This window comes from Haplochromis burtoni, unplaced genomic scaffold, assembly GCF_018398535.1.
Source record: "Haplochromis burtoni strain Fernald_Lab_line unplaced genomic scaffold, NCSU_Asbu1 Contig_350, whole genome shotgun sequence".
In the NCBI taxonomy this organism is placed as follows: Eukaryota; Metazoa; Chordata; class Actinopteri; order Cichliformes; family Cichlidae; genus Haplochromis; species Haplochromis burtoni.
This window is the reverse complement of record NW_024582711.1, coordinates 205,819-225,273: the sequence shown is the minus strand read 5'-3', so window position 1 is coordinate 225,273 and position 19,455 is coordinate 205,819. Positions and strand designations below refer to the sequence as shown.

The 19,455-nt window shown below is 39.8% G+C and overlaps 1 protein-coding gene across 2 annotated transcripts in view; it reads left to right on the top strand.

Moving 5' to 3' along the window:
• Window positions 1-60: 60 nt before the first annotated feature.
• Window positions 61-19,455, top strand: part of furinb (furin (paired basic amino acid cleaving enzyme) b) — a 93,475-nt gene continuing 74,080 nt past the window's right edge. Inside the window, exons 1-2 of one of the 2 annotated variants that reach the window (XM_005942814.3) lie at window positions 61-647; window positions 8,641-8,918. In XM_005942814.3, the coding sequence (XP_005942876.1) occupies window positions 8,742-8,918 (177 nt within the window). In that variant the 5' untranslated portion in view covers window positions 61-647; window positions 8,641-8,741. Of the gene's footprint in view, window positions 648-676; window positions 1,008-8,640; window positions 8,919-19,455 lie in introns of those variants that run through there. The other variant, XM_005942815.3, reaches the window with a different exon arrangement.

The following is a 19,455-nucleotide window of genomic DNA, read 5'->3' as shown; positions in this document are numbered from 1 at the left end:
GTTATTATTTATCCTGCTATTGTCAAATGAAAAAAGGGATTAGCGTGACTTTAGGCGAGCTACACAACAGCTGGCCCCGTCCCTATAGGAGACTGCGACGATACACATCAAGCGCACACTATAAGCCACTCGCTCTAAACGTGACGTATTTCCTGGAGAAAGGGGTTAGTGGCAAGTTGTTGTAATTTTCATCCAATCCTGAACCGCTTTATTGTATTGGCACACAGCGGCTTATTTTCCCCTTTGTCTGTCCGTGCTGTTTAATTTGTACGTGTGTAAATTAAAAACAGCACTACTCCAGCCAGCAAACAAACCACGTGAAATGACTTAAACCTATTAGAAGAAGCCTCCGAAGACATAACTGGGCTCGACGGTGGAAGTTAACTGGCAAAATATAACCATGGTGGCTGTAAGTTGGTGGAGGATGACAAGCAAGACGGGATAGTTGAACTGAGCACTTTTCGGTGAAGATGGGTGCATGCGGGTAGCCTTGTAAATAATCTCCCGGACCGAGTAAAGGACGCACAGTGTCAGGTTAGATGTAAAGTTGCAAGTGAAACCCGCAGAAGGAGGAATGGGAGTCTCCGCACGGAGGGAGGATGAGGAGGCATGCCGTCTCGGTCCTCACTGGTGTTTGACTTGCTAAGGTAACTCCTACGGCTGACAGCCGCTTTACTGTTTTGCTATTTTTTTCTTCTTCTTTTTAATCCGTGAGTTTTTGATACGTTCAAAGCTGGGAGGGGAGCTGTGCCAGAGTGGGTGGGAACAATGGGAGTATTAGCGGAAAGCGTTTCAGTAGTCTGCCAGCGCTGCCAACAGCGCTCACCAGTCCTCCCAGTCAGGTGAATGCTTCTCCAGTCTAGATAACAAGATTTTTTTATTTTATTTTTTTAAAACAGTACAGGGGATTCTTTTTAAAAAAAAATTATTTATTGGTAGAGACATGGCTTAGTGACATAGTTGGCCAGCTCTGCTCAGACGCGCTCCTCTGCTGAAGTTTATTGGTGGTAAGATAACACGATTGTCCTTAACTGTTGTATTTACAGTGCTGCTTTCTGCAGGATGTCACATTTGGCTCGGCTAATTCAGTTTACAGTCTGCTTGCTTTCCACTGTCCTCTGCCTGTCTTGCGCGCACACTCTTTATTTTTGCGGTCTCATAGTTATTCAACCTGACGCTTTAATAGGGAGTAAAGCTAATCAAGTGCATTTATCTGTGTATGGTGAAGATAGCTGTAGTAAATTTCACTCAGTTCTGTTTGTCTGGCAGGGGTGAAAAACACCAAAGCAGTGCGCTAGTCTCCGTCAAACACTGTATATATGCTTGAAGAGCAGCTCAGTTTGAGCAAACAAGCTGCAAAACTAAACCTAAAGTAATCCAAGTCATGCTGTCCCCATCCCGTGGGTAATATTGTTTGTACTTCTAGTGCAGTTCCCACCAGAAGTAAACCAAAGAAGGAAGTCAAGGTCACCAGTTGTTGAGGCAAAAAGTATGGCTCAGGGCATCCTTCTTTTCCGACTACGCTACATCACCACATCAAAGACTGACTGATGTTCTGTGCTTTTCCTTTAGGTCTAGGCAAAGGTGTCTTCCTAAGTTTATATAGATAGAGAAAGACTTTGCTGTCAACCTCCAGCCTCCGATCTCCACTCAGTTTGTCACCTGTACTCCTAAATCCAGTACTAGTGGTCCTAAAGGTGTGAGCCCTTAGCAGCACATGGTTTATAAGAGATATAAAACAGGAATGCAGTGGAGGAGAAATAAGTAGGGAGACAAACTTGTCAACAATATAACTCATCTATAAAGTAGGAAGGAGGTTGTCTTAGATGAGGGGGAAGTTTACCGCGGGGATAAATGCCAAGATTCAGATGGCTGTTAAAAATGGGGTTGGATGTCTCTGTGGGACATTACTTACAGAATTGATTCTTCCTCCTGGACACATTGATGCTGCTGCCCCAGACAACATTTTTATCAGGCTTTTCCATCTCTGTAACTTATAGACAGTGGGAGCCAGGATGGATTAGGCTTTAGTGGCAGTCAGTCATGGCGTTCTCACTCACTACACGGCGTGTCTCAGATGATCACCGCACAGCTCACATCCCACCGTGTAGCGCAGTCCTGATAGAGCACAACATGCCTGTGCAGTGCCTCTGGCTTTCCAATCGCACTCTAACTTGGAGCAATTTTCCCTCGCAGGAAAGAATACTTGGCTGTCAGTGGTACTTCACAAATGCTGCAGCATGGTTGTGTGCCTTGGTTTTCTGTGAGAGGCCGGCCCAGAGCACATGGTGGGTGTAGATTTGGCTGGTGGGCAGCCTGAAATAGAGCTGGAGTGCTGCATATGGTCTGTCACAGCTTTGTGTTCTTGTCATTGCTAATGGAAATTGGCAGTTGCTCTCCATCAAGTAAAGAAATGGATATTGATTAAAAAAAGAAATCTATCTATACCAGTTCCATTATTGATTCTGCTTGCAGACTCTTTATCAATTCACATATGATTAATTTTTTGATTTTTTTTTTTTTCCTTGCGGAGGGAAGACAAACCAGGTGTTCATGGGTTAAATGAACTTTTTTTTTCATCTCTGAGTCTGAACAGAGTGCAACAGCAGGAAAAAAAACTTTGTTGTGACTCAGGTGTACAGAAGCTCTAGTGCCATGAGTTTGACGTTATGGGTTTGCAGCACGGGAGCTGTTATAAAAATAATCCAGAACTGATATTCTTGGAAGCACACGATTCCGATGGATTGGAAAGTTTGGAATGGTTCTTGATGCAACTTGTTCTTTATTCTCATCTGTCAGCAAGGGTGGATGCTATTTTGTCTCATTATGTTTGTCATGTCGCTTCGGACTGAACCAATTGCACATTGTGTCCCTTTCTGTTGTTTTGTACATATTCCTCTAGTTTGTATATATTCCTCCAGACTGTATATATTTCTTCTGTTTGCTATTTATTCCTGATGTCTTTAATTTTTATTTATTTTTTTTACTCCTGCACAGTTGGCGTGGAGCACCCATAATTTCTTTGTACATGTACAGTAACAATAAAGGGCGATTCTATTCTATTAAACTCCTTGTCAGATAAATCACATTTAACCTACTGGGAATACTTGTGATAGCGGTGTGCTGTTGACTAAACAGCTGCTCCAGAGCTTTGGGAAATCAAGTCTTTTCCAACTAAAAGAAAATAATATTTTGAATTTTCTTGTCTTAAGAATTGAGTTTGATTCAGGTTCACGCTGCTGACAATATTGCTTCATTTGACTGATGGTGTTTGAGTTAGTATTAAATGTTGTGCCCATGTTATTTATTTATCTTTGCACTCAGCAACAATTACTGAGTTTTATGTCAAATACCAATTTTGAAATCGGAACATTTTAAAATAAATAATGACTGGATGATGTTATTTTTTTAATGTAATTTATGTTTGGCAAGGATACCTCTAATTTGGTTACAAGAAAGCAATAACGAAGATATGTAAAGTCGTTATAGCTGGATAAAAAGCTTTTTTTTTATGGGGGATGGCAGTAAGAGTAAATTTAGGAATTATACAAATGGGAAAGTATATTTCAAATGTGCCTCCTGTTATTTAATTGCTTTAAATAACTGGAAGGCGGCACAATGTCGCCACACAGCAAGAAGGCTCCTGCAAGGCTCCCCAGAAACATGCTTAATAGGTTAACTGGTGAGTCTAAATGGGCTGTAGGTCTGAGTGTGAAGGGTTATCAGTCTGTCTATGTTAACCCCGCAATGGAGTAGCAGCCTGTCAGCTCTGTCACCCAGCATCTGCTAGGATAGACTCCAGCCCCCCACCCACCACCCCTCCCCCTGCGACCCCAACTGATTGATGTGACACAACAGATAAACATGTTGCTGCCATAGGTAAATGTCACCTGACTTGTCGATAGGCCGATATCAGTCAACACCGCAGATGTAAGCCGATGCACCGTTCGTCCAATGTATCAATGCTTTACTGTTTGCAACCTGCAAAAATGCAGGCCACTAATATCATTTACTGATGAGTCAGTTAAGCCGATAATATAGTTTCTGCTGGTGAATGTGTTAGGCTGTAACTGTAACCTTTAAATTATATACAACCTATAAAATACAGCATTAGGATAATAATAACAGTGTACTCAAAAAGTGCATTAAAAATCCCCTACCATGTTTATATAATAAAGATAATGTGGACTATTTTTGAGCAGTTTTAATCTGTTTATTGCTGCAAGTGTTTAGGGTACAGGGGCTGCAGTCTAATGGACTGGGGAAGTTATCAAAACATTAATTAATGGACACTGCTGATTCATCTCCCTCTAATCTCAAACAGCTTGAATAATGAGCGAGTCAAAGCACACGAGTCAGTCTGTGCTAAGCTTCTTCAACGGAGCCTGCAAAGTTCTGCTGACCACTGAGCAAGAACAAGGGATCAGCTGATGTGATGCGTCCTCTTGAAGGACAACTTAGTTGCTGATGCTGAAGAATAAGAGGATTTTGAATCGTCTAGAAAGAACATCGTGGCAGAAGTTGTTGCTCCTACTCTGTTTCAGCAGTAAGAAATTACTTTGGGGAAAAAAATAAAAGATTTCTCGTCCTCCTTATAAAAAAGGGCCCACTTAACGGCTTTTAGAAGTCTTGACAATAGCTTGAAACAGAAAGTGCTCAGTTAATATTTCAAATCTGTCATGTTATTTTAGCAAATCACGGGTCATTTATCCACCCCTGCACGTCCACTGAAGGTTCAGCATTGTACTAATCTCAATCGAGGTCATGCAACTCATTTTGTATTTTCATTGTAGTTTAGATTCTGAAGTCTTAGTTCTCCTTTGGTGTGAAGGTTGAAGCTACGGCTTACTTTTAGGCCTTTGATGTATATTGTAAGAGTAAGCAGCCACTTGTTAATTCCTCTCCAGGCTGCATTTTGAAAGAAGGTGTTTTGGGAGTTGTATTATAATGTGCTTGTTGTTTTCCGCAGTGCTGTATGAGGGGGAGGGACCCCACCAGTACCACCTCTGTCTCCTCTCTCTCTTCCCCTGTTCTCGCTCTCCATCTATTCTTCCATCTCTCAGCCGTCTCGGTAACAGCAGACCCCTGCTCCTGTTTTTGTGGTGCTAGCATAGTGTCTAATGAGCTCAGAAGAAATACTCCACAGGAAGAGTGACAGCCCATGGTCATGTTTCCACCATTTCTCCTGTTGTGCTCAAATCACACCCACACCACATTTGTGAAGCCACAGAAGCGAGCGTCTACTCTTTGAATAGTTTGAATCTATGCAATCTGCGCAAATGGGATAATTGTTTGGAAGATTGAGGGATTGAGGGTATTTTCGGGGAAGTGAGGAGTTTACGGCAAAAACAGCAGTTGCCTCCAAATTCCTACTGCTAAAAGCATATCATTTGGAGTTGGGAGGTTTTTCTTATCAGTCAACAAGGAAAGGATTTTGGTCAAAATAAAATAAAAAAAAATTGTGTTTACGACTAACCCGTCCTTTATTTTCTTCCTCTTGTCCAATGTCGGATCATTATAGAAGCACATTAAGCAGAATATCCCAGACTTCCTTTTACCCAGCAACATTTCCAGACTCCTCCTGGGGGATCCCGAGTTTATCGCAGGCCAGATAACATATAAAATGTATCTGGAGGAATTTCGATCTAACCCAAAGTCCTTAGGGTAGCTTTCTCTGTGAAATGCATGAGCCACCTGAGCTGGCTCCTTATAACATGAAGGAGTAGTGGATCTACTCCAAGCTCCCTCAGATGTACGAGCTTCCCACTCCGTCTCCAAGGGCGTGCTTCCATTCGGTACGGCTGCCATGTAGCGTGCACTAGCACAACAGTCCCTGCTCTCTCACTGGCCTGCGCATACACAGAATTTAACAATTGGGACCGGAGTACACATCAGTTCATCTCAGCATCTCAAATCCCCTTTCTCATGCTCACTCAAACTTAAATATCATACTTGAAAAACACATTTGCAGAGTACAAAAAGGGTCATGATTTCAAGGATTTTGTGGCTTGATTGGGAAAGTAGTGTCACACTGTCTTCTCACATGCACCAAACATTTGCTGATTACCTAAACCGTTTTTCACTGTAGCTATATGAAACACTGCATACTGTTCTTGGGCAGATTTTGTACTCTTATTATGTGAGGACCACTAAATCTCACCTGGACCCACCTCTTCAAGCAGGTCAGGGCACAGCACAGAGCAATCACACGTGTCAAACAAACTGTAATTTTGGGGGTTAAACGTGACCTGCCGTGGTACGATTAGTTTGGTATGAGTGTAACCTGAAAGCCTGAGCCCAGCTCCTGTGCAAAGGAAAATATTTTCAGTTGCATCCACAGCCTCATTTTTTTTCTATCACTACCCAGAACTCATGACCATAAATGAGTGTCTGAATGTAGATCGACTGCTCCTTTTACCCATTACTTGTGAAAAAATGCCAAGATACCTTCGCTTCGGGGAAAAAACAAACCTGTCTGTAGGGAGCAATCCACTTTTTTCCAGCAGAGAAATAAATAGAATTTATTTTTTCAATCTAAACTGAAGGTTTGAGGCTGAAACTTTCCCAGATGTAGTAAAAAAGTTTTTACCGGTAGTTGTATTGTAAATCTAAAAGGTTGAATTCAAAAGATAAATTGTATAATTCAAGAAATTGTGCCACCTTCTGCCCTTTTTGACATGATCAGGTATTACTTTCCATAAGGCATCTTACAAATGCTCTTAGCCACTGCCATCTTTCTATCCACCACATCCTCGGGCTCAAAAATAAGACGTAGTCCTGCAACCAGTGGTGTAGCCTCCTCATCCTATGATCTTAGGATAACATCAAGAGACACAGCAAGTTCTTTAAAGCTTTGAACATCCTACCTGCCAGGTGTTTTAAAAAGTTGTGCACCAAGAAAGTATACCTAGGAAAATGTGCACTATTGAAGGATCTGGACTGTCACTATCTTATTCAAAGGCACCTGGTGGCACTAGGTAAAGTATGCTGGGGTTTTAAAAGCCAGATCACAACCAACTTGAACGAGTATTGGAGAGCTGAGAGAGTTTGATCATGTATCCAGGTATACTGTAGTTTGACTGCTGCTAAAAAAAAACATTAAGGAAGCACTTGATCATCACAGTATAATGCAAGGCTGTAAAACCTCAGAGATACAAGTCTGTCCACAAACACAAGGAGACAGGCCGTTACATAAGACAAGCTGAAGAGGGTCGTAGAAACAGCAGGAGCAGCACCAGAGCCCTACAAAATGACCTCCAGCAGGCTACTTGTGTATGTTTCTGACCAGACTGTCAGAAACATACAAAGACTTGGACTCAATGAGGGTGGCATGAGCTCCTGACAGCACCGCGCAGTGCAGCTCAATTGGCATTCGCCTGAGAGCTCCAGAACTGGCAAGTCCGTCATTGGCACCCTGTTCTCTTCACAGATGAAAGAAACTTTGCATTGACCACGTGTGACAAATGCCACGGCATCCCCAGTCCTTGGTCTGTCACATGTGTGTATGCCTTCTAACTGGACAGATGGATAACACTGAAGTAATGACTAGTTTAGTGACTTTGTATTATACTGTGATGATCAAGTGTTCCCCTTTTTTGTCTTTTTAGGGTTTCTAAGGCAATGAACAGCTAACTTAACAGTTTTATACTTTAAATCTAAAAATCCTGATGTCCAGAAATGTTGACATAAATATTCTAAATGGAAGTGTACCAAATTGGGGGGTCTACACTGCAAATTCAGCAAATTTACAACATCTGAGATTTTTTTTTTTCCACATCGGTTAAGTGTGTTGTGTGGATTGATACATTTGATATCATTTTTGTGTGATCAGCAGCGTTACCAGTGAGCCGTTTAGGCCTGTATGGTCTCTATCTCCTGTTCTCTTAGGATGAGCTGATATACTTAGCAGATAACCACACCTTATCTGTCTTCACACTCTGAGTCAGTTAACTTACCTTAAAGCTTTCCTTTTTATGTTTGACTTACAGGCTCCTCTTTTATGATCCAAAGAGCTACAAATCAAAGAGCAGCAGACGATATCAGTTGAAAATCTTGCTCATTTGAACATCTGCTCAAATAATGGTCCTTTTTAGCGTGCTTATTTTACTATTCTGTTAAATGTGTTGAAAGTACCTTTTCATACCTAATAAGCAGTCTGTTATTTAAAAAAATGGAATACCTTATAATGAAGAGCAGTGCATGAGTAAAATTTAAATATTTTCTTCCTCAGACACGTTTCCCCTCTTTTTGCCAGTAGCTGTATTGGTTTGCTAGGAGCTCTTCCTGTATTGCAGCAACATGCCTACTGTATATCATTATCATATATTACCATTTCAAGTCTCAAAAAAAATGAAAGAGAATTGGAAAATGATTTAGTTTTTGGCACAGCCCTTGTCTGTTTCTGACCTAATATTTATGCTTTGCACATTTATTAAGATGTGGTCTTCTTCTCAGAGTCTGACAGCAGACTGTGAGTAAGTTTCATGCTTGATAAAGTCTGTGGGTGTGGTGTCTATTTTTGATGCAGTTCTGGGTTTGTTTTTGTGAACGGTGTCTGCGGTAGGTAATTCAAACCCAAGAGTGACCCAGTTAAGAAGGCCATGTTTGTGTTTATAGTTTGCTCTGTCCTCTCATCTCCAGGCCAGTGTTCTACTTTGCTGCTGTAAGGTGGAGCATCCCCACTCTGCCTGGGACACAGCAACAGACGGACAGATAAACTGCGCTGTGAAGTTGTCCTTTTAATGGATGCCAGGGTGGCCCTGCTTCTCTTGTGGACAGTCTTTGTCCTGCTGACAGCTGAACTGAATTGGATTGATGCTGCAAAGGTCTATACCAACACGTGGGCTGTCCAGATCAATGGGGGCCCTGGGGAAGCTGATCGCATCGCCAGGGAACATGGATTCATCAACCATGGCCATGTAAGTTCTACGTCTCTTACTCCTTCCCTCTATTACATTGTCTAAAATGTTATCCTATATATGCCGCATATGTCTGTTTGGATTAGTTTCTCTCCTATATACCACCTACCTACTAGATTTTACTTTACTATACACAGCCATGGTTTGTTACAGCAAAGTCTTGCAAGTCTCAGGCTTACAAAGCAAGTGTGCATCAGAGAGCCTGACATGACACTTAGACAATATTTTCTTTTTTTCAGTGGATTGCTAAAGTCTGGCCTCTTCCCATTTCTTGTAGCTCAAGTGGGGCATGCATGACTTCTTACCATGCTGGCACATACTCGTGTTTGCAGAACAGTGGTAGGAATAGACGGCAATAATAAGGGTGATATTTTAGGGACTGAAGGACGGTGGCTCTGTTTAATTATGATGTAGCTAGTTTAATTTTATTGCTAGCACTTCAGTTGCTGTTTGTGGTCTTGCCAAGTCATTTTATTTAATTAAACTGTTGTATCACACAGTTTTGAGATATGGGAGAGGGAAAAAAAACAACTGTCAGAGGGTGAAGAATGAGGAGGAGAGACAGAGAAGTGACTTATTGTTCTTTCAGCATATTAGGTCCCTCACATATCAAAATGCTTCAGAGGCTAAGCTTTTTCATATTTGTGCTCAGCACTTGACAGCGAGTCGCTATTTGGTCCCCTTTTCCCTTGTTGCTTCACTTGAGACTTTACTTCATTTGCATGTGTCTGTGTGGAGCTGCTGGAGTGTTACACACATACACACATGCACACGCCAGTGAACAGCCCTATGGATTACTTCTTACGAATGTGCGTAGGAGGTTCTGCATATTCCTGTCCCACCTCTACCCACCTCAACTAAAGAGGATTCTCTGAAAGAGAGGTTTGCGAAATTAAATCGGGCTTATCTCTCCTGCCTTTTTATTGTCAAAGATGGTTTTGTCTGGAGTGCAAAGCCAGAAGTTTTTTGTCTTTTATCCTAGCAAATGGTTGTAGTTCGGGTTTTTTGACAATCTGGACAAGATTGGACTTGTGTCAATAGGAAATGCTCTTTGCGTCCATTATAATAGATCACATCCATGTGACCAAACGTTGAGCCTCTCTGAGGAACTTAAGTTATTTTTAAATGTGCAGTTACTTTAGTATTTATGTAGATACTGCAGTAGCTTCAGGCTTAAAGTATAAAACTATTGTAGTGCAGGATAAAAGAAGGCTTTGGTATATTGGCCCCTAACACTTATACTGTAAAACAATTCTGTAAGTTCTGGATAGAATGAATTGGGTAAAATGAACCCATCAATATACTGCTCACAAAATACAGATATATATACTCTAGAGCCAAAAAAGTATCTCTTCTCAGAATGAGGTAATTCTTCTTTCTCTCATATTCCTCGAATGTGATCACTTTCCCTAGGAAAAGAAAGTTTAATCAGTTCCTGCCTTCTGTTTATCACTGTTGCCCTCATTTCACCCAGCTACAGAAACATTTCGAGCCTCTGCCTATAATACCACTTAATTAAAGGATAGATGTTTAGTTTTCTACTTTCTGTTAATTACTGATTACGTCAAATGAAGAGATGCTGGCAGAAGGCAGAGAAATGAATCCTCTAAGATGACTCTGGGTTTGCGAAATCTATGATCCCGTATGGCAGATTGTCAGTTAAGTGCACACGAAATTAAGCTAAGGTCCTGGAAAATGAAAGAGAATTGCATGCAGACTCATTTTGAAGAGTGGGCTCTAAGAAAAACCCACTTACCTCACCCCAACAAAGCCTGTGGCACTTTTCTCCAAAAGCGGAGGGTTCTGTTTTTTTTTTCCCTGCAGTGTGGATGTGGGAGGCAGGTATTCCAAGGGTGGTGGTTATAGTTGGCTGCAAGTTTAGGGAGAAATGATACAAATACTAATTTCCTAAACACGGTGAAAGCTAGGAGCGTGTGTGGGAGACACTAACAAAGAAAGGAGTAAAGCTAGTGTAGCATGATGTTATGGACAGAAAAGTGCTGGGTGACTGGAAGAAATTTAGTATTATCCACCGTCTGGAATTAGATTTTGTAGGAGTACATCTTCAGTCATTGTTTTACAGAAGCACCCAAATAAGTTTTATTTTAGTCTCTCCTGAGTGGGTGCTATGAGAAAATGATGATATACGGGCTATGTGCAGTATCTGCTCTCTGACAGTGTAGTGTGGGTTATGTGAGGGTATGAGTTAGGCAAGACTTTGTAGAGCTGGCAGCTTAGAAAGGGAATGACTTATTCATTTTCCCATCATCCTTGGTGGTGGTTCTATAGGACTCTTGTAGAGAGGAAAGAGGCTGATGTATAACCAGGACTTAATTGGATTTTTATCACTAATGTGATTACAGGATCATCACGTAACTGATCATTTGTTCACTGTGGTGCTTAGAAACACCTTATTGTCTCTGCACGTCTTTTTGTATTTGCAGATTCACTTATTATGTTTCAGCCTAATTTTCTTTGAATGTATAAGGGATAATGTGCGCGTTTGATTATGCTTCATGCTGATATTTAAGTGTAAATGTCATCAAGACTTTGTTTGTCGGCATCGTTGTATCTGTTTGTTGTATCTGTGTTAAATTTTGGCCTCCTTTCTTCGTAATGCTTTGTGTATGTGTGGGAGTTCTATGGTAGGGTTAGGAGCTAAATGTCATGTTGCGTTGTTGGTGAGCCAAGTCAGAATCATTGTTTTTATGAGGATGGGCAGGCTCTGTAGGTGGTGACAGACTGAATCACCCTGAATTAGACGTCTAACGCCACAGCCTTTCTCTTTGTTTCTTTGTCCTTCTCTCTTTCTGCATCTCTCCATCTGGCTCTCCCAGTTTCTTTCTATTTATAGCTAACTGACTGTAAACATGTGGCTGTAGTGTAATCTCAAATAAGGGCTTTTTGTTCAGCTTCACACAGTCAGCTTCCCTTGGCAGGGGGTCTTCTTTTAAGACTGCAGGAAAACACTCCATTAGGGCTGTGCGATATGACCAAAATCTCATATCCCAATATAAAACATCTATCGTCCGATAACGATATAAATCACAAAAAATGTAATATTTTCTGTAAATTCTGTGAATCTCGGGTAGGTGAAGTGTTTCCAGCTGGGCGTCTTGTACCTGGAGTCAAGTGTTTTAACCGATGCATGAAACTACACATTTTTAGATAGGTTGTAACAGCCGCCGTTTTCTTTGTGTGTATTTATTCAACGGCGTGCTGCGGGGAAAGCCTGTTCTAACGTTTGAGTCTAAGGTTTATTTTTTAGCACCTGACGACTCTTTTTTTGCTTCTCATCTGTCAATACTCTGCATACTTTTTCACGTGATTCTGTTTATTTTGAAAATTCTCAACAGGATCTTGAGCTTTATTGTGAAAGGTTTATGTGGAAAATAAACAAGCGGACATGCAATGGTGTAACCGTCGTTGTTGCTAACGACAACCCATAAAAACAGGCGCTTGTCCGTCTGTAGTGTGTGTTTATATTAAATATAAGAGAAAGAGAGAACTTTAAGAAATTAATATAGCCACTACAGTGACCATCAAAACCATGAAAAAAATATTGCCGTAAACAGTTTTATTTTGCGATACCATGAAACAAATGATAGCGTAAAAGGAAATGATAGACGTTTTTATATCGTCATCCGATATATATCGTTATATCGAACAGCCCTACACTCCATTGGCTTCAGTGTTGCACAGCTTACAGACCATTCCCATTCAATGAATGAATGTTTGATCATTTTGTCTCAAGTTATAGTAAAATACTCTTTCAGACTCAACTTTTCTGTGCTAGGTGGAAGGTAATGCAATCTGCAATCTGCAGTTGTCTATTACTCTGCATGATACCTTGCCAACTATGTGACATGTCAACCAACTGGCCTATTCTCTCTCTTCCTTTATTTGATTCAGTGAGCTTATTTGATTGGCCAAAAAAAAAAAAAAAAGAAATGCAACAAAATGATTTAATGAAATACATCTCACTCTCACACACTCCCTTTCTTTCTGTCATCATGTAGTGGCTGTGGGAGATTGTCACAACACACCAGTACTGAGTGCATGCAGATGTGGCACTAATGCTTTTAAGGCCGTTTGTTTTTCTAGCGAGAAGAGTTTGATTATTTTCTATTTGAATGTGATTTGTAAAGTGAGCTCTGAGAGAGAGAGAGAGAGAGAGAGAGAGGCTGTTTATATTAGACTGTGTTATTGGTTTTATCTTGCATTCATTTGCCTTAAGTGCAATGGGGAGGATGTGTTTGTGTGAGAATGTGTCATTGGTTTGGCTCTTTAAACCCCCCACCCCCAGTTATTTTAAGTAAATAGCTTCAAAAAAGCAACATCAATTTTTTTTTCTCTAATCAGTTAGTTTCTTTCCCTTTCTTGCACATAAACTTCTTCAACACTTTAGGCTCAATCATAAAGTTATATTTCACTGTTCTCCTTCATATAGACGTGCACCTGCCTGCAGTATTTGCTGATTTCAGTTCCCCATTGGACTTTGAAAAAAGAAATGGGGAGGAGTGCTTCTCTGAATAAAAGTTGCAAAGTCTTGCCGTTGGCACTAATGAACCTCAAGAGATGGAGTCTGAAGTGGTACTAATATATTATAATGTTAGCAAGAATTTATTCCAAGAAAGTGTAAGATTGAGTTAACTTTTCTTTTTTGCTCTACCAGACTGGTGATAAATTGAAAGAAAAACCAACATAAGGTGTCATTGTAAGGTGTGCTCCGCCATTGTTCTCCCACTATAGCTTCAGTACACCTTGACATAGATTCTACCAAGTCTCTGGGGCTTACTGAAACGATGGAGCACCTTTCTCCAGCAAAAATCTTACGTCAGTTCATGATGGAGAGTGCTGCCCCACACAGTCAGCCTTAAATCTCTGGGGTTTTACTTGGGTTGAAATCGTGACATATTATTCACATCACTTTCATACTTATCAAGGCATCCAAGCGACCCTTTCTGCTATATGGATGGGAGAACTTTGGTCATACAAGCGACCACTTTCATCTGGATTTATTGTAGGATTAAGTTGATCACCCAGAATAACTTCATATTAATTTGTAGCGACTCTTCTCTATTAGGTCGACAAGTGCATCGAACCATGCCAGGAAGATGCCCCGCACGACTGTTGGGCTCAGGGGTTCGGGGTTTTCCTTTCATTTTTTATGTATCTTAAATCGGAAGTCATTTCTAGAATGAGTTATTTCTGCCTTTGCTTCTGTCCTCTCTTTTGCCTTTAGAGAAATGAAAATTTTAGGTCCTGCACTACAGATGATTCTGACAGTGTCTGATGGTCACTGTAACCATCATATTTTCCCCACTTGTTGTCAAAAACATGTTTTCTTCTTTTTCTAAACCACAAGAAATGAAATGTGTATAAAATAACATAGAAGGTCATAGTTAAAAGCATAGCTTGCATTTAATGAAATGTTTGTAATTATGTCATTCACTTTTCACTAGTAGCCAACCTGCTGGCAAACGGTTTGGATACTCAATACAGATTCTAACTCGATGATATGGAAGTATTATTCTATTATATTTAAAGATTCACTGCGTGTTTTTTGTCACCCTGACATGTTTGGAGAGGTTTTTGAATAGATGTCTAGTTAGTGCATTCAAAAAAGGTGATGTTTTACATTTATTTCTACTGCATGTTTTGCACACATTTGAAGGACAAAGTCTCAGTCTGCCAAGAGTGCCTTTAAAGTTAAGTGTTCATATTACCATTATATGAGTTTGTGCTGTAACCAAGATACTAAAAGTGGAGTCAAAATCATTTTTAATGTCCATATTGAGCGGGCAAAGCTCACTTTTTTTTGTTTGTTTGTTTTCAACTGGACATGTTAGTCTAATATGAAACTCACAAGTAGCATTTAGTGGGCACCAGTTTAACTTGATGTTAGAGCAGGTAACCATGTGCTTTATGGCTGAAATGCAGTGGCCCAGGTACACATCTTTCCCTTGTGCTCTCGCCTCTCTTTCCTGTCAACTAGGGCTGCTCGATTATGGCAAAAATGATAATCACGATTATTTTCACTGAAATTGAGATCTCGATTATTTGACGATATTTATTTAACCCTTTAAGACCTACCATAGAACCAAGTCCGCCAGAGCTTATATTATTTTTTTACATGCTGTAGTGCCATTTTTGGGAGCATTTCAAGTTGCTATACATCAATACAACTGTTATAGCCCATATTTTAATAATATGTATGCATTAAGTCCATAGTAATTACATTAATTGCAAAAAAGTGCAATAAACTACAAAAAAATTGAAAATCGTTTTTGTTTTTTTACATATATTTCTACTTGGAGAAATTTAAGAGGCTTATCCCTCAAAACTTTAAATACAAAAAAGTTGCAAAAAATAGTTTACAACAACAGGAAATTTATTTTGAGTGTCTTCATAGTTTTATTTTGGAGATACAGCAATTTTTATATACTGCAGGAAAAACAAAAAACAATCCTATGATGCAAATTTGCAAAGAAAACAGCATGTGCATCAAAATAAACTATTTCCAGCAGTGCAATTCGAGTTCTAAGCATCCCAGCAACTATTCAGAAAAGTACAGAGTCAAACATGACTTATAAAAACACCAGTATAGGCTTTTAAGGCCTATAAGTAAAAAAGCTACATTTTCCGCCAAAATGACGTCACTTTCGGTTTCGGACAGGAAATGGTGGACATGCGATAGTTCGTGTTGACGTCTTTTTCAATGTGGGAAGTGTTACGAACAGCTGATCGGATCAGCAAAGGCTGTTTCTGGAATATTATGTTTTTGTTCCTGCAAGCGCTTTTTATGCAGTTTTTGCAAAGCTTTATGTGGAAGGAAACCGTGACCGAGAGCTGATGGCATAAGATGTAAGTACAACTCCTCCAGTTTCATATGCAAAACAAATTATTGCGGTAGCTCACGCAGTTCCGGTTCTATGGGGATTTAAAGAGTTAACAATAATAATGTATTGAATAATGACTTTAAAAAATAATATAAAATAGTGTGCAAATACTGATAACAGTGCAAATGTTTGCAATATAAAAAATAAATGAAATGTAAACATCTATGTTTAGTGAACTTTGCAGTGTTGCTCTGTGGCACAGCTACGACACTGTAGCAAAGTTTACACACTATGTCTACTTGATCCACGTCTGATTCCGCTAACCCATAATGTTTCCACACATGTAACTTCTGTCGGTGCTGTGCTTTTTTGGAAATCGAATTTCCCAGAGGAACCCACCCGAGGGATTAATAAAGTTCTATCTTATCTTATCTTATCTTATCTTATCTTATCTTATCTTATCTTACCACTGAAGTTTTTTTTTACCTCTCTTTTCAACCAACGGCAGTCACTCTCCTCTCCAAATAACTTCTGCTTAGCTTTCCGAGCTTCCCTCGGGTCCTCCTAATTGTTGTGATGCGTGTTCGAAATGCAGAGAGGTGCGCTCGATTTGCCACACGGAGCAGCGCGAGAGTAAAGCACGAGGGAGGGGCTAATAATCGGCTCAGTCATTTTTAATGATCGTTGAAAGCCCAGATCGTAATCGTGATTAAAATTCGATTAATTGAGCAGCCCTACTGTCAACTCCTGTATACTATTCATGTCTGATGCCACCATATTTAGGAAGTATTTTACAGAGCACCACAAAATAGATCGCAGTCTAAAGGAAAAGTAAACGGTTAAATAAGACCATCAAATATGAAGAAAGCAAAAGGTGTGAATAATATGGGAAATAAGTGAAATAAATACAATAAATGTAAATGACTTGAGCAATAAAGATAAGTCAACAATAAAAATAGCTGAGTGGGAATAAAAACTGTTTTATTAACAGAAAGCCTTTCTGTGGACGTTGTGGCGACACAGGTTTCCTTTTGGGACAAAACACAACTCTCCATGCAATAAATTGTTTGTATTTAGAGTGAAAACTGGGCTTTTTGTTGGGGCGAGGTTTAAGAAAGTGTCGGTCTCTAGTAGCATTAGGCTCTGTAAGTGTAGATCTGTGTGTGTGTATTTGTTTTTGTAATTATTTATCTCCCTTATCCTGGGGTTTGATGCAACTTTCTGCTCCTGCTCACTGCCTCACAGCTATACCGTAAACCCCTTTTGATCTGTAACAACACTCCACAGCCTGTACTGGCATTAGGTTGCCATGGTGAAAATTGCCAGAATATTATTTCCAGCAGATTGACTCTGGTGCTGGAAGAGGGCAGTCATTTTTTTTATTTTTTTTTTTAATAAAACTATGTCATGCATTATCCTATATCTAGGCCACAGCTGTCCTTTTCAAACGTTTTGTAAGGCTCCTATGAAAGTGATGTTTACTTTGTGGTCTGTTTTTCTTACTGTGTTTATTTTTCACTGGTCTTTCTTGAATATGAAGTAGTCGCTATAGACAATCTTTCACAGCTTTCTTCTTTTTCTCTAAAACCACACATATCAGAGGTATTTTATGCCTGCATCATTCTCTCATCCTTTCTGTCAGTGTCTTTTTCACTCGCTGTCCTCTTTAATCTCTTCCTCTCTTAAAATGTCCAATATTAATAGGTTGTTTGCAGGCCTGCTTCCTTCTTTTTGTCTCTCTCTCCTTTAGTGAACCTCATCCTCAAGCTTCTGTTTTATTTCAGTGTTTACTGATCTGAGTAAAGCGTTCTTCCTTGTCCCCAAGCTGTCTCTCATTTAAATGCACTACTTCATTATATGTAGCCTGCAGCCGTAGTCCTTTTAGATGTTTCCAAAATTGTCTCCTAAAAGTGGGTTGGTGCTCTGCCAGAGAGAGATCCATGGACATCGTTACTCAAAAGATTCTTAAAATGGTGTTTTAAATCTCAAAAAGTCTTTAAAGTATAAAACTGGTGGTAACATGTTTGCACCCAAACTAATTAAGAATGATGGTCAGAAGGAGTGTTTTAGTGGAAATGCTGGTTGTACTGGTCGGACGACTCAAGGGCTTGACAGTATAGATCCAGTATATGGAAAAGGATTAAGTCTATCAGGCTGCTCTGAGTTCCTCTTGAGATACGGAGCCAGCCATGCATGTGGATCTTCAGCCTTCATTCACGTCTCCTTTCTTCAGGGAGAGCTTTTTGAAAGAATGCTTGCATTCATAATGTGGCCAGTATTGACTACTTTTCTTTTGCAGTGCTTTGACTTTTTGTTCACAAGGAAGAATGAAGCTTCAGCTTAATTTAACTCGAGGCACAATAGGCTCCACTTTTCCTACCTTGTGTTGCTCTTTAGCTGAAAAAAAATCACTTCCACAGATGTTACTTACTGAGTATGTTAAGATTTATAACATATTGCAGTATAAACAATATGTTTCTGCTGACGCTGGACTGCATGAACCTATTTCCTGATGTTTGATGTCTATTAAAGATTTTTTGCTGTTGTTGTTATTTTGCTTGTATACACTTGTATTCACTCGTATTTTTTTTTTTTTTTTGTGTCAATGTCTGTAATCACTGGGGTTTGGGCAGGTTCGTTCATGGTCCAATCATCCTTTTGCTCCCCTATGGCATCACTGATGACCAGTAGCATTGCTGCCAGGCAGCAGAGGAAACTGTTATTGTGGTGGTGCTATCCACTCTCTGTAACATTCAATCTGTGGCCAAAACTCATTTTTAAAAAAGTGCACAGGTAAAAATGAATGCACCGGGAGTTTATTTCTCACTTCTAGCATTTAGAAACATTTTCAGGTCTACATACAATGCTGATTGATTTTAACCAACTATAATTAGTGTATGTAAGTAATTGCGGCTTTAGTAGCTATTTACACATTTGCCTACCACACGAAAGTGCCGCTGTTCGATCCAGGGAGGTGACAAATAAACATGTAACATGAAAAAATGCATTTATTATGTTTCCTACGCCTACTCTGATAATGATGGCAATGAATCACCTGAGTGTTCTTTTTGAAGGCTCTGGTTTTTGTTAAAAAGGTTAGAGACAGCTCCCCAAAACTATTAAATCAACAATTTCCTGGCATTGATTTTAGAGACAGTTTTGTCACTAGTCTGTTTATCTGTATTTTAACAATATTTGTGAAAAGGCATCACAGGAAAAGGTGAAAAGACGAGAACCTAATTCTTCAAATAACTACAAAGAAAAGGGTGGGAAGGAAAAATTATATACAGTTTTTAGAAAGGCAGCATTTTACCTTTGGCTTTTGTTTTGGAAGGTAGCAGAGAGACAAATCTATAGTACCAGTCAAAAATCAATGAAGACTTGGCTAAATATTTAACATTTTCTTCAGTGCATGGAATTATGAAGTAAACAAAAAAAGACTGACTATATATTACTTTTTTTGTTTCCTACAGTGAAGCTGCCTTTTGCTTTGACAGCTTTGCACATTCTGGTCTTATTCTCAGCAAGCTCCTCAAGTCCCACCTGCAATGTGTTTCCAGCTCTCTTTAAAGTATTCCTGTTTATTCTGAGTACTTTTGGCTGCTTTTCCATCCTTCTGCGGTCCAACCTGTCCCTAAGCATGCGGAGGCCAAGCAGCCTGACAGTCAATCACTCTCCTTTTCAGATAATTATCC